The sequence below is a fragment of the Mus caroli genome, unplaced genomic scaffold (genome assembly GCF_978045245.1).
Source record: "Mus caroli unplaced genomic scaffold, Mus_caroli_1 scaffold_9, whole genome shotgun sequence".
In the NCBI taxonomy this organism is placed as follows: domain Eukaryota; kingdom Metazoa; phylum Chordata; class Mammalia; order Rodentia; family Muridae; genus Mus; species Mus caroli.
The window spans coordinates 59,348,190-59,376,176 of record NW_028227264.1 but is presented as its reverse complement, the minus strand read 5'-3'; the positions used below and the strand labels follow the sequence as shown (position 1 = coordinate 59,376,176).

The 27,987-nt window shown below is 49.2% G+C and overlaps 1 protein-coding gene across 2 annotated transcripts; it reads right to left on the bottom strand.

Moving 5' to 3' along the window:
- Positions 1-15: 15 nt before the first annotated feature.
- Tbata (thymus, brain and testes associated) lies at positions 16-26,954 on the bottom strand. 2 transcript variants are annotated; one of them, XM_021174301.2, is made up of 12 exons: positions 17,439-17,530; positions 14,991-15,145; positions 13,497-13,744; positions 9,694-9,954; positions 8,806-8,885; positions 5,499-5,690; positions 4,672-4,732; positions 4,065-4,439; positions 3,575-3,656; positions 2,573-2,714; positions 1,125-1,168; positions 16-259 (listed from the first exon to the last, which is right to left on the bottom strand). In XM_021174301.2, the coding sequence occupies exons 2-11, from the start codon at positions 15,032-15,034 to the stop codon at positions 1,148-1,150; spliced, it is 1,506 nt and encodes a 501-aa protein (XP_021029960.1). In that variant the 5' UTR covers positions 15,035-15,145; positions 17,439-17,530; the 3' UTR covers positions 16-259; positions 1,125-1,147. The 2 variants fall into 2 exon arrangements, with proteins under 2 accessions (XP_021029960.1, XP_021029962.2); XM_021174303.2 differs by lacking the exons at positions 4,065-4,439; positions 4,672-4,732; positions 17,439-17,530 and adding an exon at positions 26,894-26,954 and having other exon boundaries at positions 9,694-9,852.
- Positions 26,955-27,987: the final 1,033 nt, after the last annotated feature.

Sequence of the window (27,987 nt, the reverse complement as noted above, 5' to 3'; positions counted from 1 at the left end):
CAGACACTCCTGAGGGAGGGTGGAACTGCCCTCATCCAGGAGGGAGGGCAGGATTTTATTTAGTACTGTTGGAGGCCAGGGGCTGGAGTCGAGGTAGAAGGACAGGAGCCCCTCCCCTCCCCAAGCTGAGCGGCTGCCTTGGAGCTAGGCAGAAGTCTCCGTGCTCTGGTCTGGGCTCTTCAGCTTTCAACCTTGGTCGTTTTCTCCTCTGGGTCCTCGCTGGGATGCACCAGGAGGACTTGGGCTTTGCCTATGTACTCTAAGGGGACAGGAGGGGCCGTGGCAAGAGAGCAGTCAAGGGAGTACCAAGGTCAAGGCCAGCTTTGCTTTCAGTTCAGCTGCAGGGAACCTGAAACGAGCTGGTTCCCCTCTGGGAGTCGGCCTGGCCACTCTCAGGTCCCTTCTCATCTGGATGACAAACACAAGTCAAGCCCCTATGGCATGCCAGCCACTCTGCTGGGTGCTTGGGACTCTGCACAGCCTGACAAGGGAGAGTCACATCATCCACTGATGGTGACAAGCATTGTCTTCTTCCTGCCAGCTACTACCCCACCCCCACACTCTTTGGTCTAAGACACTACATCCGCTGCAGGGGCCTCTTTCCTGGGCTCCCTTGTCCCTGCTTGCCATCATCACCACCATTCATGCCTGGCACAGTGACCACAGGGACATACCACATCCTGCTCATAACCTCAGCATGTCCTACACTCTCCAAGAGGCTGACCCTCTTCTGTCTTATCTTGTGTGGCTGCCCTCTACCCACAGAGCCCAGATACCCTGCCCAGCTTGGTCTTCCATCAGGATACCAGGCAGGAGGGAGTTCTACTTGTAGATGCTCCCTGGACATTCCCAAGTAGAAGTGGCTATGCCTCATGACAGGGAGTGCTCCCTGATTCACCTACTGTCCTCCCAGGGGATTCTGTCCTTTGGATACTTCCTCTCTATGTCATCTCTCTAAGCCCTGATGACATAGGAACTTGCCCCAATTCTTCTCTCATGACTCCCCAGAGCCCGACACATAGTAAGTCCTCAATAAGTGTTTGCTGCATGAAGAGGTAAGCCAACTTCCTCCGGCAGGAATCCAGCCAGAGCTGGCTTCAGTGAACCCTTTTGAGGACTCTTACCTGGTTTGGGTAGAGGTGGTGACTTAGTCTTCCTCAGGGATGGACTATAACCAAACACAAAAGACAAGTCTCAGGAGGCTGAGTCTACAGGTGGTCCGGTGGGTAGTAGTTGGTGGCTGGCATAGGTATGATAAGCCACCAGCTCTCAGGAGAAAGTAAGACACCCTGCCTGAAGAGCCTGGTGCAGGGCTGTCCATGCACAGATCCAGGCACCTCCCTGTACCTCCTGAGCAAGAGCCCGACAGCTGTCCTTCTGTGCCTGCAGACACCACAGGGAACCAAAGCTCTCTTGGCTGGAGTCATAAGGGACAGCTACTGCTACGGCCTTTCCCATAGCCCCTTGCTCTTCAAGCTGGTTCTGGACAAACGGCTAATGTTTTACCTTGTGTGAGCTGTAAACTACTGTAGCCGCCCCTCCCCCCCCTTCACATCATTTTCTCTGTAACTCTGGCGGAAGGTTTAAGAGAGGGTGAAGAGGCCAACTTGGGGTTTCTCATCCAATCATAGTAGAGCTTGCGCTCTTTGCTGACCTCCCTCCAGTTGGCTTTGTTACAATGTTGCAACATTAAGGAACTGAACCCAGGGCCTGTAAAACTGTCTCCAAATGAACCCCAGCCCTAGCCCGGTCCTCTGTAGCTCAGTTGATAGGATGCTTGCCCAGCATGTGCCGAGCCCCCTGAAGAAATCCCAGCACTCGGGAGGCAGAGGCAGGCGGATTTCTGAGTTCGAGGACAGCCTGGTCTACAAAGTGAGTTCCAGGACAGCCAGGGCTACACAGAGAAACCCTGTCTCAAAAAAAAAAAACCAAAAAAAAAAAAAAGATTCCATCCTAGCACTGTTCAAACAGGATACGGTGGTGCTCACCTGTAATCCCAGCACTCAAGGAGGCAGAGGCAGGTGGAGCAAGAGTTCAAGGTCATCTTCATATACAAAGCAGGTCTGAGGCCGGCCTGGTCCACAAAACAAAAGCAACTACCCACCAAAATATGCCTCCCCCAAACCTAAGACACTATCTCAGCCGAGCCCTAGCTCAGCAAATGTTACTCCCTGTAGCTCTTCCTTTCCTGACCTGCAGACCTGTGTTCCTGAGATGGCTTCCCCCCCCCCCCCAGTCTCTCAACTTTGCCATTTCCAGTCCTCATTGTTTGGCTAGGGAGATAGCTAAGTGCACAGAGCACTTGCTGCGCAAATGTGTGAAGACCAAAAGTCCAGCACCCATAAGGGTGTTCTCATCCTGCTCCCTGAGGTGGGATCTCTCGACTGCATCTAGAGCACACTGATACATCCAGTCTAGCTAACCAGCTTTCTTCAAGGATCCAGCTTCCTTTCCCCATCTACAGTGCTGGGATTATGGGTAGGTCAGTAAACCAGAGACTACGGCGGCCGGTGCGGTGGATGTGGGGGTGTGGTTCTAGGAATAGAAGGGCAGGTGAGGGGCCGGAGCCCACCTGTAGGCTGCTTCTTGTGTCTCTTGAAGCTCTTGAAGCTCTTGGAGATGGTTCCAGAGCTTCTCTGCTGGGATGGAGGGAAGGGGCTGGGGGATAAGCTGAGCCACGGCAGTTTGCAGAAGCCCCAGAGCTAAATCTTTTTCTGAAAAAGCAGCACAGAGGAGTATGCTCAGTCCTACCTCTTTCCTGTGTCATCCAGCCCCCCCTCCCCGAGTGAAGGACAGCTTTCTCTAATCCTGCTACATTCCTCAAAGGTCACCCCTCCCCCCTCCCCACCCCCACCCCCACCCCTACTCCTCTCCAAACTCCCACCCCCAGCTTCCAAGGAAGGTCCCCACAGTGCTTGTAGCTATATGAATAGAGCTCTTTAGCCCTTTAGCACCCTCTCCAGCCCTGAAAGCCCGCAGGCACTTTGGTTTGGGCCCTTTCTGCCCCCTCCCCCTCCCCCTCTGCCCCCTCTCCCCACCACATTTGAAAATCTGGGATTTTACACCCCTCGCCTCCGACTCCCTCCTCCCATGAGAGTGAGCTTCAGCTCCTCTCCCCATCCTGCCCCGAAGCAGATGTGGACTCATGGGTCTTGGATACAAGCCTGTGTGTTCCTCTGTTGGCATCCGTGTGTATGTATAGGCTTTCTACAGCAGCCAGGAGGGGCTGATTGGTTTTGTTTATTTTTTCATCCCAGACACCTATGCCTGAAGTCAATACTAAAGAATGGTCCCCTCCAAGAAACGGAGCCACAGAAATCCTCCTGAGGGTGGGGCTGGGGGGAGGGGTGGTGATGCTGGGAAGCCATTGGGATACTTTGAACTCCCAAAAGAAAAGAAAGAAGGCTCTGGAGTAGAAGCTGGATAGCTGGGTGGTATCTGCCCTGCAGAATCAGGAACAAGATCAAGATCTTGACAAACCATACATACCGCCCCCATACACACACACACACACACACACACAGAGAGAGAGAGAGAGAGAGAGAGAGAGAGAGCCACATCTTGGGGTCCTCACCTTTTGATGGAGCGTAAAGCAGCCAGAACTGAATAGCCCTTAGAGAATCTGTTTGTAGAATTTGACAAAGGAGCTCCAAAATCTGCATATGAGAGGCCAGGCTATGGTCAGTGGGGGCCCACACAAGTGTAAGCAAATGTGCTGGGAAACAGCAGGATCCTCCCCCTTAGCATGGGGTCAGTCCCTGGGCGTGGTAAACTGGTTCCCCTAAAGGTTACTCCATGGAACCTAGCACTTTGAGGGGGGGATTTTTCTCATAATCATCCTGGGGGTGGGGGTGGATACACTTAAGCTCCCTGCTAGGCAGGTAAAGAATGTGAGGCTGTGGGAAAGGAAGCCATCCAGTGGGAACCTTAGAACCGAATCAAGCCTCAGCTATTGGATAGGTCCACCCCTCAGTACCATAGTCTCCATTGGACTGGTTGGAACCTAGGGCCCCACACTGGGACAGCAAAATCAGAGCTGTCCAGTCACCTCCTCAGAGACGCACCGAGTCCTGCACGCTGGGATGTTTTGGGTGGTGACTTGGGGTACCCCAAGAGCCTCCCCACCCTGGAGCTCCAGGAATCTGGAAATGTTTGCCAGGAGGCAGGGGACTCGCTGTAGGCAGCCTGCTGGCCAGAGTGGGTGGCTTCTGCCAAATGCCTAGTGAGGGGCTCCATCCAGTGAAGCAGCCGGGAACCTTGGTCCCTAGCTGCTTTGTCAAGTGACTTTTTCTGTGGCCTCCGGTCAAGTAGCGGCAGGGTATGCTCCATCTGTTTCCCGGATGTGCTCCGGGGGCTTCCTAAACCAGGTTGCCGGCGGTGTCTGTGGCTACGGAGGGGTGGAAGGAGTACCGGAGGTAGGAGGCAGCCCCCTAGGAGTCCTAGGAAAGTGGGGTTTCCTTAGCATTTTCCAGTCGGCCTTCCCAAGGACCTGGGGGATTCTACTAGACCCTGGCAGGTCCACCTAATCCTTGGTGGATAGGAACTGGGTGGGGCTTCTGCTTCAGGCCGGTACCTGCTAGATGCCCACCCTAGTCTCCCAGCTCCCCCTTGCAGTGGTGACCCACCCTGAACTGCCCTTTGGCCCTTCCCAGTTCTCCCCATCCTCCTTACCTGCCTTGGGCCCCCTCCCCACGGGACCTGAGAACTTAACTCCAGGTGCGGTGAGGCCACCCTATGGTGGAGAAAGTACCAATTCTAGCCGGGCTATGCTTAGACACCCTTTCGGGACCTAAGCCACAGATTACTACCCAACAGAGCCCCAGACTTCCTCATCTGTTGAATGGAGGAGATCCTGAGATCTGCCTGATCCTAGCCATGCTGCTGGGCCCCAAAACACTGCCTTTAAGAGGGAGGTGGTGACTCTCTGGCTCTAGAGAACACCCTGGAGTTTTTACCGAGATCACTGGGATCGCCAGTGCCCTAGTCCACTGTCACACAGTGGGGCTCAGTGCCCTAGTCCACTGTCACACAGTAGGGCTCAGTGCCCTAGTCCACTGTCACACAGTAGGGGCTCATTTCAAGCCTTGATGAGAGAAAAGGAACAAGAGAAGGCCCAGGCCAGGTTAGCCTTGCAGGCTGTGGATTGAGAATGCACCAGGCAGGCCCCTCCCTCCTAGCCTCTCAGTGTCTGTGTGGCTTTCTCAAGAACAGTGGATGTTGATACTGGAAGAGTTCTTCAGTTGTAATACAGTGGTGGCATATGCATGGTCCCAATTTGGCCAATGACCCATGAGAGGGGACTTACGTAAAGGGGGTCAGGATGACAACAGGTTTGTCTAGAGGTAGAGGGGTTCAGAGCCCCGGAAGCTGACTCCTGGGACAGGGTCTTTCTGGTCTTAACAGTCGTGGGAGGCTTCTCAAACAGGGTGCTGGCTCAGAAGGCCTGGGAACCTGGAGATTGAGACCACTGCAGTCCCTGCCTCCAGAGTTGGGCTTACCAGCAGCTCCTGGTCCTGCAGAATGGAGGCTTGGACTCCTCCATCTTTGCTAGAAGGGTGGACCCGCTGGCCCTGGCGGTTGCGGCGGGTGAGGGCTTGGCTGGAAGCAGGGATAAGCCTACCGGTCTCAGCTGAGTATTTGGCCCCCTGCTCTCTCGGAGGAGGTTCCCTCAGAGGAGGGTCTTCCTTCTGCTGGAACGAACAAAAGTGACCAGAGACTCTAGGAGCCGGTGAGGACAGGAGAAGGCATGTAGGGTACATGGGACCGTGCTACCAGACAGCCATGAGGATGGTCAGTTTGAATGAGTGCAAACTCCTGGAATTCTCAGAATTGAGACACCACAAGAGTGGAGCCATTCCCTACCTGCCTCTACCTGCAGGTAACCTTGACATCCCACTGAGGACCATGGGCACTGGGTAGCATAAACATCTGGAGTTCTTCTCCAGGCTAATGAGGTATCTAACCCTTGAGTGTTCAGCCAATGAACATCCATCCCTTCCTGGGCATTCCTTCCTGCAAAAGGTTCACCCTGAATGAAGTGTATGCACTCACATCCACCATCCAATAAGCCAGTATGAACAAGCAAGGATCGTCCCTTCATTAAGGATGGTGGAGGAAGGCCTTCTTAAAGAGCCATGCCTAAGAATGCTGGAGAAAGGCCTTCTTCCTTCCAGCCCCTCTGGGGCTCAGGCTCTACTTCCCCTCTCTCCTGGCAAAATTAAACCTCTCCTCCTCCTCCTCCTCCTCTTCCCTCCTCCTCCTCCCTCCTCCTCCTCCCTCCTCCTCCCCCCTCTTCCTCCCTTCTCCTCTTCCCTCCTCCTCCTCCCTCCTCCTCCTTCCTGTTCCTGACTCCCAGTGGTACACCCCAAACCACAATGTTCTCCCAGATCCCGCTGTTTCCCCTTCTGGTCTAGGGAAGAACATGGACTGTGTACACCTCCACAACTACCTTTCCACCTCCCAACCGCCAGCTGTCCACCCCCCCACTCTCCCACCCTGATTCTTGGCTTGCGGCCCCTCTGTGTGAGGTCTGCTCCTCACAGTTTAGCACCCTTTCTTCTCCATCTGCTTAATGGGATTTATGGGATTTTCCCCCTGCAATAAGGTCTCACACTGGCCTGGACCTTGTTCATGTCTGCCTCCCAGAGCAAAGACTATAAGCACGCACTGTTTTTTTTTTTTTTTTTTTTTTTTTTTTTTTTTTTTGGTTTTTCGAGACAGGGTTTCTCTGTGTAGCCCTGGCTGTCCTGGAACTCACTTTGTAGACCAGGCTGGCCTCGAACTCAGAAATCCGCGTGCCTCTGCCTCCCGAGTGCTGGGATTAAAGGCGTGCGCCACCACGCCCGGCTAAGCACGCACTGTTATGCTAAGCCTTTTTTGTTTTTTTAAGATTTGTTTAAGAGTGTGTGTGGGTGGGTGGGTGGGTGGGGTGTGTGTGTGTGTGTGTGTGTGTGTGTGTTTAGGGTGGTGTTTCTCTACATGTATGGATGTGCACCACATGTGTGCAGTGTCTTTTGTTTATCCCCTGGAACTGGAATCATGAATGCTTGTGAGCCATCATGTGGATGCTTGGAACTGAACCTGGGTCCTCTGTAAGTGCTCTTAGCCCCTGAGCCATCTCTCCAGCCCTCCAACCTGAGGGGCTTTTAAAAAAAAGGGGGGGTGTCGAAGATTGAACTTGGGTCCTCATAATTATGAGTGTATATTTTATTTTATTTTGTTTTATTTTACTTTATTTTGAGACAGGGTCTCTCCACATAGGCCTGGCTGTGTTAGAACTCACTGTGTAGACCAGGCTGTCCTCAAACTCACAAACTCAGATTTTCTTGCCTCTGCCCTCCAAGGGATACATGCATGCTCCACTCTGCCTATAAGTTTAGTGATGTACATATATATTTTGGCAAGTGCTTTCTGAATGAGCTGTGTTCCCAGCCCTTGGCATTCTTTGTCTGCCCCAGGAAGCCTCTGGGTGCAAGACAGGCATAGAGCTTCCTGCCCTTGAAATTCTAGCTACAGAGTTTACTGTCTCTCACCACCTGTTTTGTTGTTTTGTTTTGTTTTGTTTTGTTTTGTTTTGTTTTGTTTTGTTTTGTTTCGAGACAGGGTTTCTCTGTGTAGTCCTGGCTGTACTGGAACTCACTCTGTAGCCCAGGCTGGCCTTGAACTCAGAAATCTGCCTGCCTCTGCCTCTCTGCCTCTCAAGTGCTGGGATTAAAGATTAAAGGTGTGGGCCTCCACTGCCTGGCTCCGATCCATGTTTTTTTTTTTTTTTTTTCTTTGTTTTGCTTTTATTTGCTTTGAGACAAAGCCTCAGTAAGCAGCACTGTCAGGCCTGGAACTTTACTATGGAAAGCAGGTTAGCCTTAAGCTTGCAGTAATCCTCCTGCCTCTGTCTCCCTGGTGCTGAGCATCGCCATGCCCATTTTCCTCCACACTTTAAAGCAAACAAGACCCCTGGACACTCACCTGCACTACCCTGAGCACCATAATAAGTTAGCTGCAAGCAGGCACAAGAAGCCATGTCCCCACCTCTCTCTACACACATGTTGCCCAAAACGCACTCCATTAAAAAGGGCCAGGTCTGTCCCTTAGCATTTTGTCCTGGAGTAGGACCCTTGAGGTCATCTCTGTTCTGTCTGAAAGCCTCTAGTGACTCTCCACTCCTCGTGAGACTGGATGCTAACCTGTGTGGGAAGTTTAGATCTTCTTGCTCCCTACATTCAAAGTCAATTTCCCCCCCAACCCCTGTCACCTCTGGTCTCTCAATACCCACTTCTACCCTGTATCCAGGCTCTGTTCTCTAAAGATGTCCTGAGATGTGCAGGGTGGACAATGATTGGGGTGGAGGGAAAGTTGTCTCTGCTCAGAAGTCTTCCCCATATAAGCATCCATGCAGGACCCTAGAGCAGCGGTTTTCAACCCACTGGGGAGTCAAATGACCCTTTCACAGGGGTCTCCTAAAGCCATCCTGCATGTCAGATATTTACATTACGATTCATAACAGTGGCGAAATTGCAGTTATGAAGTAGTAATGAAAATAGTTTTATTTCGGGGGCAGGGGTTACTGCAATGTGAGGAACTGTATTCAAGGGTCAAGGCGTTAGACAGGTTGAGAACAGTTGCTTTAGAGGGTGTTTCTGGGGACCATTCTTGGATTTCTCTACTAGGTGTGATTTTGTGTTTCTTTGATTTTCGCTGTCACCTTCGAGGTTATGAGGGTCCTTCCCTCCTGTGCCAGCAGCTGAGCATTGGGGGGACTTAAAAAGGCCTTTTTTTTCTAGGCTCCATTCTTTGTGCAACACCAACCTCATCGGGCTTTGACTCGATTTCCTTAGTGAAGACGGTCACTTGGGAAGCCAGGTCCTTTAGTTTCTTCCTCCAGGTATCTGAGAGGACAGGAAAGATGGGGGTGGGGTGGTGTAGGTGCTGTTTTGTCCTCCCTGTGTCTTCAGGACTGGGATGGAGGGGAAAGGTTCTAGGTGGAAGTGGTCCCTCACTTTGCCATCCTTTCTGTTCTGTAGCGAGAGGGCTTAGAAACTGCCATGGGTCGGGGTTTGCTAATGTTGGCAGTCTTCCGAGTCCTCTCCAGGGGACGCTGGAGGATGCTTAGGCTACTGTGTCTAAATACAAGCAGTTTGATCTGGCTTCTCTTCCCTTTGGGATTCCTGGAGCCAACACAGAGATTCAGGAAAGATGCCACACCTGTTGTTAAGACACTGAGTGACTCCCAAGACAGGTATAGTGTTTGTTCTGCAGGCAGCTCTTCAAACTCCTCTGCTCTGCACTGGCTGCAACCCTGTTCAACAGGCTCTCTACCACACCCTACCCTCCTGGCTCTCCCACACTCTTGGAACAGAAGAGGCCTCCAAAGTCCCTCCAACATCACAGCTGGAGATCCCAATAAACCACTGCCTGAGAGTACCTGTCGCTAAATATTACGTGATACTAAATGTAACTAGATATAAAGTGTCATTCTTGTGTCTAGCTCCACATGACTATGGCCCAAATCAGCTTAACTACTGCTCATCACTGTTCCTTAAATCCAAACAGGTGCACTATTTGAGGGTAACAGGAAATGAGGGAAAAGGGAGGGGGACCCTAGTAGAAGGAAGATGGCCCTTTCCTTCTCTGCCCAACCACACACTTTGGGAAAAGTATGAGCCCCAGATAGAAGGGTGTGGCCAAAGTACTCACCAGAAGTAGAAAGCTGGGGGTTCCGATTGGACTGTGGATCCCCAATGGGGACAGAGATGGTGGGCATCCCCATCAGACAGCGGGATAAGAATGTGGGCTGAGTCAAGGCCGCCAGAGAGAACTCGTCCCTGACCACGCAGACAGGCTTCCCAGCGATATCTGCAGAGGGAGTGAGATCCGTGGGCTGGACCCCAGGAGCTTGAAGGAGCTGGAAAGAGGTGGTGAGGGGCAGGGAGTGCTCCAGGTCCTCTCTTCCTGTAACTAGAAACTCATAGCGTTAGAGCCGACAACTAGACCAGCAACCGCCTTACTCATGGGTTTAAGGACAGGAAGGGCCCGCTCAGGGTCACCGGTGAGTTTGGCACACAGAGGCAAGACAGTCAAGCCTTCATGGGACCTCCTTCTGAGGTCCTTCTGGCTTTCTGTGACAGGTCAGTGAGTTGTAGGTAGCTTACAGCGAAGACAGAGGGGCTGGGAAGACAATTGGTAAGTGCTTGCCTTGAAAGCAAGAGAACTTTTGTCCAATGGTTAGACCCATGACTTTTTTTTTTTTAAAGATTTATTTATTTATTATATGTAAGTATACTGTAGCTGTCTTCAGACACTCCAGAAGAGGGCGCCAGATCTCGTTGTGGATGGTTGTGAGCCACCATGTGGTTGCTGGGATTTGAACTCTGGACCTTCGGAAGAGCAGTCGGGTGCTCTTACCCACTGAGCCATCTCACCAGCCCGACCCATGACTTTTAAAAAGGGCTGGGGATGATGGTTTCATGAGTAAAATCACTTGACATGCAAATGTGAGGGTCTAAGTTTGGATCCCCAGGACCTATATAAAAGCCAGAGTTGCACCGTGGGCATTCATAATCTAGTGTTCCTATATATGGGGAGATTCGGGGAAGAGAGAAAATATCCATGAAGCTTGCTCGCCATCTAGCCTGGCATATATGATGGAAAACTGAAGATACTCTATATCAAACAAGGTGGAAGGCAAAGACTGACCACTGAGGCTGACCTCTGACCTCCACACGCAGACCTGGTCACAGGTTCACCCACATTCATAAAGGTGAATGGGCACACACACACATATACACAGAAAACCAAGCAGGGAGGTCTATGCTTATAATTCTAGAGCTGGGGAGGTGGAGGCAAGAGGATCGCTAGCGCTCAGAGAACCAGCCATCCTAGCTTAATGGAGATGATGCCTTGGGGGACAACAACTATGGTTGTTGTCTGGCCTCTACCTGCACACACATGAACATGCATGTGTATACACACACACACACACACACACACACACACACGTGTAGGGTGGAGGTGGGAGGATGAGGACAATAGAAAAGGAACTAGAATTTCTGTTACCAGCCTATATAGGGTGGAGGAGAATCTGCATATAAGGATATACCCAGAGTCTGAACAATCACATTATCACCAACTCTGGAAGCAAAGACCAGTCACGGCTAGACCTTTGCCGCCTTGGCCTCCAGAGCCTCACTCTCCTGGCTTCTCATGGCTTCTCGGCCTCTCCTCATCTTCTCTATTGCATCCTAATTTTCTCAACCTCCGAATCCAAAACTCTGCTCTCAGGTGTCCTCATGATTCGCTGTTCCTTCCCAAAGGGCTCTTAGTGGTATCTCCCCAACCTGCTCAGCTTCCTCCACCAGTGGCTCCTCTCCACCTCTCTCTCCTCCCTGACTGGTCCTCAATGGCTTCTGGGTACTGGCTACTCTGGTTCATTATTGCCCAAGCTGACCAACAAGGAATGATGTCGATGCCTCTCTGCCCTGTGTACTTTGCCTGCAGTCAACTGTCCAATCCTAGAGGCTTTCTCTTCTGTACCTCTGGACTAGAGCTATGGAATCTTCTACTGCTTTACGGTTTAGCTTCTATCAGGGCCAGTGTGACCTTGTTCAAATATCTTTCATGGTCACTTCTGGGTTGTCACCCGTCCAGTTGTGTTTTATAAAAAAGATAGGGAAGGCAGGGATATGTTTGCTGGAGGCAGGGTATGGTGTGTGGGGGAGGGGGCATTTCTGCGAGCCCATACTGCTGAGGCATCCCTTCCCCTCCTGAGGTACCAGCCATCCAATGGTATAGTATAGAGTATATTATTCAGGGCATGGGGAGGGGAGGAGAGAGGGGGGGAGAGAGAGAAGGAGGAGGAGGAGGAGGAGGAGGAGGAGGAGGAGGAGGAGAAGAAGAAGAAGAAGAAGAAGAAGAAGAAGAAGAAGAAGAAGAAGAAGAAGAAGAAGAAGAAGAAGAAGAAGAAGAAGGGGAGGGGAGGGGAGGGGAGGGGAGGGGAGGGGAGGGGAGGGGAGGGGAGGGGAGGGGAGAGGAGAGGAGAGGAGAGGAGAGGAGAGGAGAGGAGAGGAGAAGAGAAGAGAAGAGAAGAGAAGAGAAGAGAAGAGAAGAGAAGAGAAGAGAAGAGAAGAGAAGAGAAGAGAAGAGAAGAGAAGAGAGAAGAAGAATAGAGGCCGGCCGTGAGCAAGAGAGAACAAGAAGGCAAGAGAGAGAGGAGGGGGCAAGTAGCCCCCTTTTATAGTGAGTCAGGCACACCTGGCTGTTGCCAAGTAACTATGGAGCGGAGCCTAGACTAAATGCCAACACCAGTGATCCCACTTGATTCAGTGAAGTGATTATATCATCATCATCATCACTATTCGAAAACTCTCACTAGGTAGCACAGGCTAGGCAGGACCTCTTATGTAGACCAGGGTAGCCTTAGACTTGTGGTGATTCTTCTGCCTCTGCATTCCAAATGCTAGGGTTATAGCAGTATACACCTTGTCAGGCTGAGGTGACTTAAGCTAGCACTAGTGGCCTCTGGATCCACCTGATCCAGCCTCTCTGAATCCATCTCTTCCCCACTTAGTTAGTACTCTGCTCCAGACACAGAGGGGCTCTCCTGCTGTACCTCCAACAGAGCCAGGGCCTTTGTGTCCCTCTGCAGGACATTCTTGTGCTTGGTTGATTTATGCCCATGGTTCTCACTCTTTCTATAGTTTTTCTTAATATCATGTAATTTACTGGGACTCTTGTGACAACTAAAAAAAAAAAAAAAAAGACCATTTCCCCTCTTGAGGCATCTACTCTGCCTCATCCCTCCCAGCTGGATGTCAGCAGTGACAGTAGTCTGTTTCTACCTGTTGTCATATCCTTGGAGTCCAGACAAGAGCCCTCCTGGAGCTCACAGTGCTGCGTATGGACGGGTGGGTAGACTGATGGCCCAAAGGACCAGGCAGCATAGGTCAGAAATCAACGTAGTTCTAGGGTGGGCTACCCATCCCTTCTTTTTCTGACTCGGAGGGAAATTTTGTAGGGGAGCTTTGATATGCCCTTATAGGCTGCACTTTCCTTTAGCCCCAACCCCACCCCCGCTCCCCCCAGGTCAGTTTTGGCTTGTCCACTGGGCAGCCTTGGGTCCCTCCGTCAGACTCCACACCCTCTAGGCTCTGCCAGGGAAATGTGAATGCATGCTTCTATAGCAGATCTCAAGATCAATCAGGCCGGGCGTGGTGGCGCACGCCTTTAATCCCAGCACTTGGGAGGCAGAGGCAGGCGGATTTCTGAGTTCGAGGCCAGCCTGGTCTACAAAGTGAGTGCCAGGACAGCCAGGGCTACACAGAGAAACCCTGTCTCGAAAAAACCAAAAAAAAAAAAAAAAAAAGATCAATCAGCGATCGACCTGCCCGATCCCCCCACCCTCCTCCTTACAGGCCCCTGTGGCCAGATCTTGCGCCCTCTGCCGATCGACCGCCGCCTCTACAGGCTCCTGTGGCCAGATCCTGCACCCTCCGCGGCCGTACCTTGGATATGAGTCACTCGCTGTGGTTGGGGGTGGTGCCTTGAGAAGAAGGAATGGTGGCTGAGGCGTCCAAAGCGGTAGGCACTGGGTGTTGGTTGTGATGTTTGGGGCTTTGTGGTCTTCAGCTCCTCATGGATCAGCTCGAAATCCACAATGCCTGGGACCACAGGCTCTTTCTGGAGCCCAACATCCCCGTGGCTTCTTGGAAGGTTCTCCGGCTTCTTCTCTGGCTGGGGCTCTGCCTTTGGACTGAAGCAGGGATGGTTAAAGAGAGGCCCGTGGTGTTTCCTCTGGCTCACCAGGCCTGGGGACTCAAGTGCCTATCATGAAGCCCAGCCCCAGAGGCTGAAGTCTGCCTTCATGGCACCCCCACCCTATGAACCTCCCTCCTCCCAATCTTGGTTCCCCCAGAATCCTTTCCCAGTGATGCCATCTGGTCCCAGTGAGCCTCTGTCTTCCTAAGATGCCGTGGTGGGGAGCTGGGGCCCATCTGTCAGAGAGCAGATGGAACCTCCCAGGATCCCCGCTTTCTTCCTGAGACCAGATCTAAAACCAGAAAGAGAAGCCTCAGACCCACCTAGTCACCTCATCCCTGCGAGGTGCCAAACTCCCCTTATATACATTCCCCGGGAACAGGGGCTGGTCCCAATACAAGTTTCTCCCCAAACCAAAAAAAAAAAAAAATTTTGGCAACCTCAAGAAACCAGCTTCAGGCTGTTACCCTCCCGACTGTGTCCTTATTATCTTAGTTTCAGCACCCAGAGGTCAGAACTAGAGCCAAGACCAGGGTGGTCCTAGTGAGTCCTTTGCCCACGTGGTCCTTCCTGGGAGACGCGAAGCTGACCAAAGGGGGTTGGGAGTTGTGGGGGGGGGGACGGACACGGGACGCGAGAAGCGTCCAAAACTTGTCTTCTTGGGTGGGACCAGAGACCAGCTGTCTCAGGTTCCCAGCAAGCCACCCCATGTTTAATCTCTGTCCCTGAAGGAAGCCGAGGTCTGTGTCCCAGGAGAGCCTGCACTCTACCACCTGCCTGGCAGCTTTTTTCACTTTCTTCTCTTGCTGGCCCTGGCTGGTGGGAGGTCCCCTGATGGAATGGAGGGGGACAGGGGATATGCTAAGGAAGGCGTGCCTCCCCTGATTCCTGGGAAGTTGTTGCTGGGCGGCCCCCTGTGTAGCCTGTTCCATTCTCCTTCCTTTCAGCTCTAGGCAATCCAGGTCTTAAAGAAAGAAAGCAAACCTCTCAAGTGCCAGTAAGAGGCTTCCTCTACTCCCAAATAAAAGGGGAAACTCCAGAGCCCCTCTGCTGTATCCCTACCTCTGTGTCTCAGAGACCTGTGTCAACACAGCTACCCAGGCCCTTGGTAGATGGCTTTCCCTGGAACTTGAACCCCCTGCTTTCCAAGTTCCTCCAAGGCTATTCTTGTCTTCTCTCCTGCCTCCTCTCCCCTTTGGTCTTACATGCTCTCTCCAGCCCGTGTCCATTTAGGGCCTCACCTCACTAGAGGATGCTCGGACAGCTGGTTCACCTCTGTAGTCATATCAGGGTTTGCTGTAAGAGATGTAAAGACTAGACTCGGAATGCCGGTGTCTTTGATGGATGGCACAGCTCTGGTGGCCTGGTGGTGGGTGTATAAACTGGAACATGCGATCTGAGAGTGAGAGGGGGACAGTGCCTGGTTAAGTTGGACACCAAATCACCCAGCCATTTCTCTCCCTGACATAAGAGACACTCCTACAGCTGTGTGACATGGGCTGTCTGGGAGAGTAGCACTATTCAGAGGGTCCGAATCAGCCAAAACCCAGTGATTTCACCTATGTCTAACTGCTCAAGTAAGCTGGGGCTTTGTTCAGACCATCAATGAGATGCAATGAACCGTAGTGACAGCCATAGCATGGACAAACAATGCAAACATAGTGCTTGGCATGGTTTGGAAGCCCACGCAGGGGAGCAGGTTCTCAACCTGTGGGCTGCAACCCCTTGGAAGGTCAAATGACCTTCTTCTCACAGGAGTCAAATATGAGATATTTACATTACAATTCATAACAGTATCAAAATTACAGCTATGAAGAAGCAATGAAACAATTTAATGGTGGGGGTCACCACAACATGAGGGACTGTATTAAAGGGTCACCGCATTAGGAAGGTTGAGAAGCAATGGCATAGGGTCTCACTATGTAGCCCTAACTGCCCTGGAACTTGATATGGAGACCAGGCCAGCCTTGGTCTCAAACTTACAGACATCTACCTGTGTCTGATTCCAGAGTCAGGGGTTAAGGGCAGACCCACCATGCCCAGCTTTGAAAAGCTTTTTAAAAGTAAAAGTTCACAGGACCAGTAAGATGGCTCAACAGGCTGAGGCACTTGCCACCCACATGAAGTAAAGAGAAAATTAACTCCTCCAAGTTGTTCTCTGACCTCTACACACACACACACACACACACACACACACACCACAAATACACACAAACCTATTCATACACAATCATCCACACATCCACACACATTGTAAACATACACACCATACACACACACATACACTCATATACACACATCATACACATACATACACACACATACCCATACACATACATCCATACACACACACCCATCCATACACAATATATTGCCACACATACATACACATGCACGCTCACATACACACACCATACACATACATCCATACACATACACAAACACACACAAACTCATTCTCACACATTCATCTACACATACAGACACATCAAAAAAAACCCACACACCATACCCACATACTCATACACACCCATACATACATATACCTCACCATACACACACACTCATACACATCTACCCCCAAACACACACACAAATTCCCAGGCAAGCAGAATTATCACAAACATGAGATCAAACAATAAAATAGCTAAGGACATTTCCCGAGTGGCATTTTAGGGACAAGGAGGAGAGCACACAGGAGATGAGTTAGTGGTGGTGCTGTGGTCCTTGAACAGGTGGCTCTTTTACTCAGCTCAGTGCATTTGTAAGTAAACCAATGAAAAGAAATGGATGAAAAGACGACAGATATCAAAGCCAGAATTATGGTTAAATCTACAGCCCTTATGCAAGCGCTGGGGACCTGGTGTAAGTGAGTTCTGAGAAAGGCGCTGGAACCACAGATATGCAAGGCTCTCTGAGATGCCTCGGTGCCACCACCATCAGGTTAGTAGTAGGTGATAGGTTAGCCTCATTTGAGGCTGCACAGTCAAGGGCCAGCCAGCATGGGCATCTGGCTCACAGGCTGCTGATCGGTTGTCTAAAAACAGTGAGCAGGGCTCCCTCTTCAGGAAGCTCCATGCAGGTATCATTGATGGTAGGGGCTGGGGTTCTTGGATGTTTCATGCTTGAAGACAGGGCATTTGGAAGTCCCTCATCCACCCGTCTACAGGAAAAGGTGCTCTTTAGAATAGAAACTCTCAAACACTCTTAACCATTACAACAGCAAGAAATCCATTTTTCCTTAAGTCTAAATTCGTGTGTGTGTGTGTGTGTGTGCATGCGTGCATGCCTCCGTGCCTGTATGTGTGGTCATGGGAGTAGTCTGAAGCAGTATCTACACGTAAGATGTACGTGTATACTTGCATCTTGATTGTTTTTTTTTTTCTTCATGAATGTTAGACATGAGCCATTAAATTCTTCAATAAGAATAAGAGTCAACACCCACCTACAAGGGTCAATAGTACCTAGGAAGAGAGACGAGATCACTGAGAGAGATGAGGTCACTGCAGCCCATCCCTGCCCTCCCCTGCCTCTGATCCTGGGCTCGTTGATTGTCAGGTACAAGAGATCTGAAGGGAGCCACCAATGTAACCACAGGACACCCTCTTATCCCCCCACAATTCCTTTGTTGTCACCTGGAGCCAGATCCCATTTCATTCCCTGCCCTCCAGAGAGGGCCCTGAACTCACCAGGAAGATGTCCACTATAGCATATGAGCAAGAAGCCCCTGGTGCCTGACCAAGATGGAGAAGAAGACTAATCAAGGGTAAGGCTTGTCGGAATTGTGGGCAAACCTGTTGCTTTGTGACTATGCTGAGCCCAGTGGTTGCTAGGTTACCCCTTCCCCACAACTCCAGAACATAGCCCAACACCTTTCTCCCCCACCACTGTGGAGTTCATCTTTCCCCTTCCTGGGGAGTTGGGGGTAGGGCAGGCAGACAGCTCACAGAAGACTCTTTCTTGTCCCTTGAAACTCCTCCTCTGCTTCTTATCCAAGCATTTCCAATACAGACCCACACAAGTAGGTTAACTACCCAGTCGAACCAGTCAGAAGGTGAAAATCTGTCCTAGGACTCAAGCTAGACTGGATTCGGGTCTTGCCAGCTTGCCAGAGGTCGATGCTGCTGTGCATGGTTGAGCCTCTGGGAGCACTGATTCTTGGGATCAGTCCTGAGGGAGCTGGTTATTTTTTAGGTAAAGAAGAGGAACCCAATCACAGGATCTGGTGGGTCCCTGTGGCTTCACTTGGAGGGCTGGCAGGGAGGGAAGGTTAAGGTCTTCAGTTAGCTAAAATGCCTGTGTTGCCAGGGATATGGAGTGCAAAGCACCTTGGTAAAATCCCATTCTGCCATTTATCCTGTTGTGATCTCAGTCTACCCAAAGGCTCTGAACTTCATACCTCTGACCCTATCAGAGTTCCTGCTATAACAGGAATAACATAAATGTTTATAAAACCAAGTTCCTGGTCTCGTAGGAATAGTGGACGCTTATTTTCTACAATCTCCCCAAGTTTCATCTAAATCTAACCAGTTAGGCACATTATATACAGTTTTCTAGCATATCTGCATTTTTTTCCAAAATTTTGCTCAAGAGGTCAGGCTCGGAGTAGGGTATTAATTACTCTCAGGGGCTCAGGTCTGGTAGGGCTGAAATGTGGTCCCCACTTATTGTCCCTTGGAAATCGACTTAACACGCACGAAAGTGCTTAGAACACTATGTGGCTTCAAATCTGATCTCTTACCGATTACTGTGTAGGCTGGGGCTGGGGAATGAGTGCTGTCGCCTACTTCCGGGCTTGCTCTGAAGAATAAATGGGTTGTTGTGAGTAGAGTACCTAATGATGTGCATGTGGGAGATACTCTAAGGGGGGGCTGGGGAGATGGCTTCGTCTGCAAAGTGTTTGCCCTGCAAGCATGAAGGCATGAGTTCAACCCCCAGAACCCTCGTGTCAAAAAAACAAAACAAACAGAAAAGCTAGGTCACAGTGTTGTCATACCTGCACTGTCAGCACTGGATAGATTTAGCTGGCTCCCTGACACTCTTGGGTCATTAGCTCAGTGTGCTGGGTAGATCCTCATTTGTTTTAACATTATTTATAAAAGATTGTTTATTATATGTAAGTACACTGTAGCTGTCTTCAGACACCTTCTCTTCTCTCTCCAGCTCTGCTTGCTCCAGCCCAAAGATTCATTTATTTATTATATGTAAGTAGTACACTGTAGCTATCTTTAGACACCCAAGAAGAGGCTTACAAATGGTTGTGAGCCACCATGTGGTTGCTGGGATTTGAACTCAGGAACTTTGGAAGAGCAGTTGGTGCTCTTAACCGCTAAGCCATCTCTCCAGGCCTTTGTATTAACATTTTATTGATTCTTTGTTTCACATCAGGCACCCCAGTCCAGCTCATCCCCTCATATCTGCCCTCTGCCCTTGCAACCCCTCCTCAAATAACAGAGAGAGAGAGAGAGAGAGAGAGAGAGAGAGAGAGAGAGAGAGAGAGAGAGAGAGAGAGAAGAAAACATCATGGGAGATGTAATGTGTTACAGTGTGTCCCACAGTATAACCCTCTGTCCACACATCTTCACTTACAAATATTCATTGCAATGAGTCATTAGTTTGATTCAAGGTGTCTGGCTTCTGTGACTCCATCAATATTGGATCCTCACTGGGACTCCTCTCAGATATCCCGTTGTCACCCTGTGTCATGGAGACCATGTAGCTTTGAATCAACAGGCGCAGCATTTTCACATGGCCCAACAGTTCACAGATGATGTAGATTTGGGAGTGGGCCAACTCAAAGCCCTGAGTCCGGGCCTGGGTGGCAGCTGAGCTGGTCAGCCCTGTGCTGGCAGTTTTAAGCCAATTTAATGCCAGCTAGAGTCATTGGAGAGGAGGGAGCCTCACTTGAGAAAAGGCTTCCTTAAGATTGGGCTGTAGACAAGCCTGCTAGGCATTTTCCTAATTAATGATTGGTGGAGTCACCTCGGAGCTGAGCAAGAAAGCCGGCTGAGCAAGCCAGGGGGAGCAAGCTAGGAAGCAGCATCCTTCCATGGCGTCTGCATCAGCTCTTCCCTCCAGGTTCCTGCCCTGACTTCCTTTGGTTCCTTTGATGGTGAGCTGTGGTATGGAAGTGTAAGCCAAACAAAGCCTTCCCTCCTCAAGTTGCTTTGGTCACGGTCTTTCATCATGGCAATAGTAACTCTAACTAGGACACCTAACCCACCTGGTGAGTTCTAGGTTAGTGAGAAATCCTGTCTCAAAAAAAAGGCAGGGGGGGGGGGCATTGCCCAAGGAATGTTATTTAAAGTTGCTTTCTGACTTTCACATGTGTACATGTGTTTGCCTCTACCTGCATACACATGTACACACACAACAGTGATGTTCAAAGGCACAATGATGACTAACATTTCTGGTCACTAAGCTTAAGAGGATGCGGGGTGACTTCTTTGTCCATAACTACCTTTTGTGATTCATTCACTTGATTTCTCTGAAGTCCAACCCAGATACAGTAATGGTTAATCCTTGGTCCCAGAGCTGGTATGTGAGCTGGAAGCTATGTGTCTAGGTTCTGTAAGCTAAGAAGGCTTGAGAAAGTGCCTGGAAGTTGGTCTAGGAATAGGGCTACTGGTTTTCAGAACTGATATGGTGGTTCTATGTCAGGGCTGGCTCACATCAGTGTTCTGAGGCGTCTAGACTCTGTGGGTAGACTCTGGGGAGCAAGGAAGTTGAAATGGAAAGCTATGGGCAAACCTTAACCTCTCTTCTAATGCTCTGCTCCTCCCTGTGCACCTGAAGCAGCTGGGGGCTGAGGGAGGATGTGACGGGACTCCAGACACTGCAGAGGAAGGCAGCCTCTGACTTTGCCCTAGCTTCAAAAACTTCACTCATGGGACTCCTTGTCTGAGAGGGGACTTTCCCTGCGTCTGTCTCTGCAGGGTTCGGGTGACACTTTGGAAACCAGCTTGAAAGCCCCTGTTGTGTGTTCCTGGGCAGTCTGGTGACTCTTGATACAAATCCTACTGTGTTTGAAGGGGGTGGGGCTTTCAACTCATGACCAGCTCCTCCCTGCAGCTTCCAGCATTCTGGGGGGATTTCCTACCGAATCTGCTGACACAGCTGAGAAAAGCCCCTGCCGCCCATCCTATGAGTGACATTGATGTGTCTATTGTGTGCAGAGAGGCACCAGGGTCTGGATGCTTGGTGAAGCTGTGGTAGGGAAGGCAGGGGATAGCTTAACAAAATGTCTTAAGCCAGGCAATGTGGCAAATGGCTATAATGCCAGCAACTCAGAGGGCAGGGGCAGGTGGATTTCTGTGAGTTCAAGGGCAGCCAGGTCTACAGAGCAAAGACAGCCAAAGCTACACAGAAACCATGTCACAAACAACAAACCAAACCAAACAAACAAACAGAAAGGGAAAAATTGAAAGAAAAGAGAAATGGAGAGAGAGTTGAGAGAGAGAGAGAAATATTTTAAGTATTGGTTTGCAGAGGATCTGGAGACCTGAGTAGTGTCAGAAAGAGGAACGAACTGGGATGATGAATGGGGAGACTGAGATAGGAAGGTCACCTCTTTAGCTCAAGGCCAGCCTGGGCTAAACAGAGAACTCCTGTCTAGCATAAATAAGAAAGACAGAGAGAAGATAGGAGAGCAGAGGGGAGAGAATGGGAGGGGAAGAAACAGAAAGAATGAGAGAGAGAGATGGTCAGATGGACAGATGGGGAAAGGAGAGACAGAGAATGAGAGACAGGCAGGCAGACACACAGACACATAGATGAAGAGAGATGGAGGGATAGGAGGACAGGAAGGGAGGGAAGAAGGGAGATTGTCTAAGAGTGGTTGGAGGTGGGGCCCTCTGCCTCATTCTCTCAGTAAGAGAGGACTCTAATATTAGACTTCCGCAGAAAAGGCAGAGCAGAGAGTAACATTTCAAGAGGCTGATAGGCCCCTTCCCCAGTCAAATAATTATGAATTCATATGGAAACGAGGCACAGGGTTTAGTGCCTTCCAACCACGTACGGCTTATTATTACTTCTGCCTATAAGTAGCACGTCTTCCTGGTAATAATTTCACACTAAGTTCCCCCTCTATGAAAACCGTCAACAGGCTTCCTGTGTGCCAAGCACTGTGACATCTCTTCCAGATGTTTTACCTCACTTAACCCTCGAGCTGAGGAAACTCGTGACCTGGGAGATCTGCATGTTGTAAATGCTTCTCCCGTCTGTGGTTTGTTCTTCTATCTCCAATGCTTTGGTTTTCTGCTTTCCCCTCCTCCTGCTGGGGATAGCCCTGAGCTATCTCCCCAGTCTTTCTAGAGAAAAGTCTTTCTCCCTCCATAGCTTAGGTTGGCCTTGAACTTCGAGACTGATTACAGGCCTACACTGCCTCGTCAGCTCTAACATAATCTTCTAATAAAGATAAATTTGATTTCAGTCAATCTTACTCTTAATAGTTTTGCCAACCTGAGGCTATGAAGATATTCTATCATTCTCGAACGTTGTCTGGCTTATCTTTGAAATTTGAATCTTTGGCCATCTTGTGACAGGTTTTGCATATGGTGTAGGATAGGAGTAAAGAGACCTTTTCCAGATGTATACTCCCTTGAGCCGGGTGTGGAGGGTCATGCCTGTAACTGTAGCATTTAGGAGACTGCAGTAGGATTGCTTGCAGCTCAAGGGTAGCCTGGGCTACAGAACAAGACTTTTCAAGAACAAACAAAGCCAGCAAGATGGCTCAGTGGGTGAGAGTCGCTTGCCACCAAACCTGATGGTCTGAGTTCAGTTTCCAGGACTTACAGGGTCAAGGAGACAACTGACTCCTACAAATTATCCTACACACACACACACACACACACACACACTCACATACTATTACACACACATACATACACACTCATTTTCACACATATACATATTCTCACACATATATACTCTGACATAAACACACTCTCTCTCTCACACACACACACACACTCACATACTATTACACACACATACATACACACTCATTCTCACACATATACATCATTCTCATACATATTCTCACACATATATACTCGGACACATACACACACATATACACACTCACACACATCACTCTCACACACACTCACATATACACAAATATAGCTAAACTCTCACATACATACATTGCTCACACATACACAGACATGTACTCACACATACGTGTACACACACACACACATAAGATTTAAAAAGCAACAACAATGAAGCATCCTTACTTATGAACCTGTCTCTGAGTGTCTGTGGAATTGTTGCACTAAGGCTGCAGTATCTTAACTACTGACACTTTCAATGTATCTATGCCCCTCCTTCCCTCCTGCTCCCCTCCCTCCCCCTCTTCTCTTTCTTTTTTCTTTTACAAGATTTATTTATGTTATGTGAGTACACTGTTGCTGTCTTCAGACACACCAGAAGAGGGCACTGGATCCCATTACAGATGGTTGTGAGTCACCATGTGGTTGCTGGGAATTGAACTCAGGACCTCTGGAAGAGCAGTCAGTGCTCTTAACAGCTTCAGCCACCTCTTGCCCTTTCTTTTCTTCCTTTTCTTTTCTTGGTGCTGGTCAAGTGCTGGCTCCTTAGCCTACAGTTGAAATCCTTGCTCTACTTTACGTTTTAAAACAAGGTGGTGTTAGTGTGCATAGGCTGGCCGGGACCTTCCTACCCTCTGCTTCAGGCAGGGCTTAAAGGCTTGCAGTCCAAACCCAGTTTTAATCCATCTTGATACATAGTAGTCTAAGACTGCCAGCTGCCAGCTCTGAGGTGTGTTTGTTGTTTGTTTTAAAGGAATATGTATGTATGTATGCATGTATGTATTTAAAGTATAAGGGTTTACCACATTCATGCCTGCTGTCCACAGAGGTCAGAAGAGGACACTGGATCTCTTGGAACTGGAAATTCCAGAAAGCTGTGAGCCCCCCTACAAGCTGGGAGTTGAACCTGGATTCCCTGAAAAGGCAGCAAGAGCTCTTAACCACTGAGCCATCTCTCCAGCACCTCCAGGGCTGGTTTTTAAGATTTCCTTGGCTAGTCTCATTCCTTTGCCTTTTCTGTGTAAATTTTAGAGAACTCTTATTACTGTCTCCAAAAGCTTTCTGAGACTTGGCAGGACTCAATCCCAGGTCTTGGAGGAGAATTACATTCTTTAGTAGGTGGAGTCTTTCAATTTGAGAAGACACCATTGCCTCTCCATCCATTGGTTAGTGTTAAATATTTGTTTTTGAGTTTGTGTGAGTGCACATGTGTGTGTTTGTATATTTATGTGTATATGGTGTGTGTATATGTTTGTGTGTGTATGTGTGTGTGTGTATGTGTGTGTGTGTGTATGTGTGTGTGTATGTGTGTGTGTGTGTGTGTGTGTGTGTGTGTGTTTAGACAGATTCTCCCTGTGTAGCTCTGGCTGAGCTGGACCTTCCTATACAGACCAGACTGCCCTACACTCACAGATGTCCACCTGCTGGACACTGGGGCTCAGCTCGGTTGTCCCTCTCTAAGTGGAAAGGTACAGCAGAGAGGCAAAACTTATTTCATGTTTCCAAATACTCGCAAACGAATGGTTTAAAATAATTGTCCGGGGTTAAGAGATGGTTCGGTGTGGGTTAGGAGATGGTTCGGTGGGGGTTAGGAGATGGTTCGGTGGACTGGAGTATCATTCTTAGCACCTGTGTCAGGCAGTTCACACCTGCCTGTGGTTCCGGCCAAGGGGGATCCAAATGCCTCAAGCCATCAAGAGAACCTGCACTCACGTGCACACATCAATCTTCTGTACATAAATTTAAAAAAAATAAACAAATCATAAAAATTAATTATTCTTAAGTATATAGCACAGAGACTGAAGGATTAGAAACAGTTTATTGTGCTTGGTAAACAAGGTCAAAGGCTTGCTTTCCTGGGGGAGACTTACCTCTAGACACAGGCACCTATTGTTACCAAGTGAGCTTGGTGAAGGGGTTTGCGAGGGACACCACCTGGCTTTTGAAGGATGCCACTTTAAAGAATTCCCTGGTTAGGCTGGGGAGATGGCTTAGAGGTTAAGAGCACTGACTGCTCTTCCAGAAGTCCTGAGTTCAATTCCTAGCAACCAAACGGTGGCTCACAACCATCTGTAATGAGATCTGGTGCTCTCTTCTGGCCTGTAGGCACACATGTAGGCAAAATGCTGTATACATAACAAACAAACAAACAAACAAACAAACACATACCTTTAAAAACAAAAACAAAACTTCCTGATTTCTCTTCAGGCTGTTGATAGCCATCCCCTACATCTCGGCCTGTGGGCAGCCCATGAATTATCTTGGCAGTAACAAAGAGTAACAGTATCTTGGCATAAGCAGAGGGAACTGGACTCAGAGTACAGCACAAGCCACTGTGCTTACAATGTCGAGGCTTTCCAGAAGGGACATGGGCCCCTATTCTCTGCTTTCAAGTCCATGTTTCTAACCTGTGCTTTCAGTGTCCCATGATTTCCTGCGTATTTTATTTTGTTTATCTGCTTATTCTCCTTCCTCTTTCTTTGTCTGTTTTTGTTGTTGGTGGTGGTGGTCCTCTTTTGATTTGTTTGTGTTTCTTGAAATAGGCTTCTCACTGTGTAGGGACCACAAACTTTGTTATTGTTGTTGTTTGGAGACAGGGTTTCTCTGGGTAGCCCTGGCTGTCCTGGAACTCACCGTGTAGACCAGGCTAGCCTAGAACTCAGAGATCCACCTGCCTCTGCCTCCCAAGTGCTAGGATTAAAAGTGTGTACCATCACTGCCCAGAGACTGCAAACTTATGATCCTCCTGCATCAGACTCCTGAGTGGGAGTCAAACAGAAGTATGGTATCACACTTAGCTGGTGGCTCTCTTAATTCCTAACATCATCCCGAGCTCTTGGATTCGCAGTCCTGCTCCGTATAGTTTGATGAGGAGATTATGCTATTAATAATGATGTTATTGCTAGTTAGCTTTCAAATGCTTCACCTCTTTAGGGCCACTGTAGCGTCTTCCCGTAAATCTGTCCGACTTATTGGAAACAGGTGCTGTCTGACCAAAGCTTTTCTTTCCCTATTCAATGAGTGGAACTAAGTATATTCTCCTATGGCTGAGTGCTGTCCTTTTGTGACCTCTGCCATATCTTTCTAGCACAGGTTTATAGATTTAACTACCAAAGCGACAACCTCTCTGTAAGACTAAAAAGCTCTTTTTCTCCTTTGTATATCTACTCGCTCCGTCCCTTCTCTAAGCTCATTTTTTTTTTTTTAATTTTTTCTCTGGCTACCCTGAAGACTGGTGGGAGCTTACCTGCTTTCGGACCTTAGAGAGGCAAGCTTACTTTAACTCACTGCCCTTTACTGGGTTCTCATCTGACTCTGCAAGAGGGGCTGCGGAACCGATGAGAAACCCCAGCTCCAGAGATGCAATGGCCACCATTCTGTACCTGTGTGATGATGAATACACACTGGCAGCTTCTAGGCCTCTGTTTCTTCATTGCAGAACAGGGACAAGGATTCCACTCATCCCTTGAGGTTGTTTGATGGTTATATAAGATAAGGTTGATATGGTCAGCCAGCACAGGGCCTAGCCCAGTGTTCATAAAAACGAAGCGGGTAATTGTGAGAATGGCTGCTCTATTTGGATGTTGCTCTCTATGAGTGTGTGGGAAGAACTCGTGTGTCCACATACCCTTTTCTTGCAGGCTCTGTGTTCTCTGTTTTGTCTGGATTCTGGGCAGTGTCATCGAGTTGCTCTGGTGAGGGCAGGCTACTCTGAGGTCTGGGTCTGTGCCAGACTCTTGGCACCTGCCCTGGCATTGCTGGTGCCCTGTTATCCTGAGTTCTGTGGGAGCCTGTTGGTGGAGTTGGGAAGAAAGAGGAGGGTGTGGCTGCAGAGCCCACCTGACTCCTCCGGGCGACCAAGCCTGGTCACCTGTCATTTGAGCAGGACTCTCAGCTCTGGGGCTGACAAGTGTGGGCTAGTCTAAGCCAACATGGGGAAGGGTCAATGAACTGGAAATGCAGGCACAGAAAGCAGCTGAGCGCTTTGGAAAGTCCAAGGTCAGGCACCAACTAGCAACTAAAGCATGTTTTCTCTGGCTTTCTTCTTAGTCCCCTGCTTACATGTTTCTTTAGTGCCCAGGGGTCCTCACCATTATATGCGTCCCTTCTGCAAGCGTGCAAGGTCCAAGAAGAGAAAGGCTTCCTTTCATGTTCGTCACCAAGCGCGGGGCCCTTGATCTGAGCGGTAGTTCCGTGGGTTGGTTTGTTTGTGATCACCTGTCAAACACCTGCTACAGCAAGTACCTGGTGCTCGGTATCATCAAATGAACAAGCGAGTCAATGCAGCCATCAATCAATTTTGGGTATTTATCTAATCCATTTATCTACTGCTCCCCTTGCCTCATATGTGCCTGGTAACTCTGCACTAGCCCAAGCTTGCCTCACAGTTTGTGATATAGTTCTGTTGCCTGATAAGTTTTTTTTTTAATTATTTTTGTTAAAGATTTATTTTATTTTTATTTATATGAGTACACTGTAGTTGTCTTCAGACACACCAGAAGAGGGCATCAGATCCCATTACAGATGGTTGTGATCCACCATGTGGTTGCTGGGATTTGAACTCAGGACCTTTGGAAGAGCAGTCAGTGCTCTTAACCTCTGAGCCATCTCTCCAGCCTGACTGGCAAGTTGTTAATATTACATAAAATATGTTTTTCTGGAGACTTCCAAGTTATCTTGTTCTAGTCACACAGTGTCTAACACTTTATTTTTTAAGATCTATTTATTTATTTTATGTATATGAGTATACTGTAGCTGTACAGATGGTTGTGAGCCATCATGTGGTTGCTGGGAATTGAACTCAGTACCTCTGCTCTCTCCTGCCCCAAGATTTATTTATTGTTATATGTAAGTACACTGTAGCTGTCTTCAGACACATCAGAAGAGGGCGTCAGATCTCATTATGGATGATTGTGAGCTACCATGTGGTTGCTGGGATTTGAACTCAGGACCTCTGGAAGAGCAGTCAGTGCTCTTAACCGCTAAGCCATCTCTCCAGCCCTAACACTTTTTTTCTGTGATTACCTTTCAGATGTTTGGAGTTGATTCTCATGCCTAGCTCCTCTCCAGGGTAGTCCCAGAATCATTTATAAGATCCATCACTAAACATGCTAAAGAGAGAGGTGAAGGGATCGATGGGATGGAGAAAGGGCTCAGTGATTAAGGGTACCAGCTACTGTCAAAG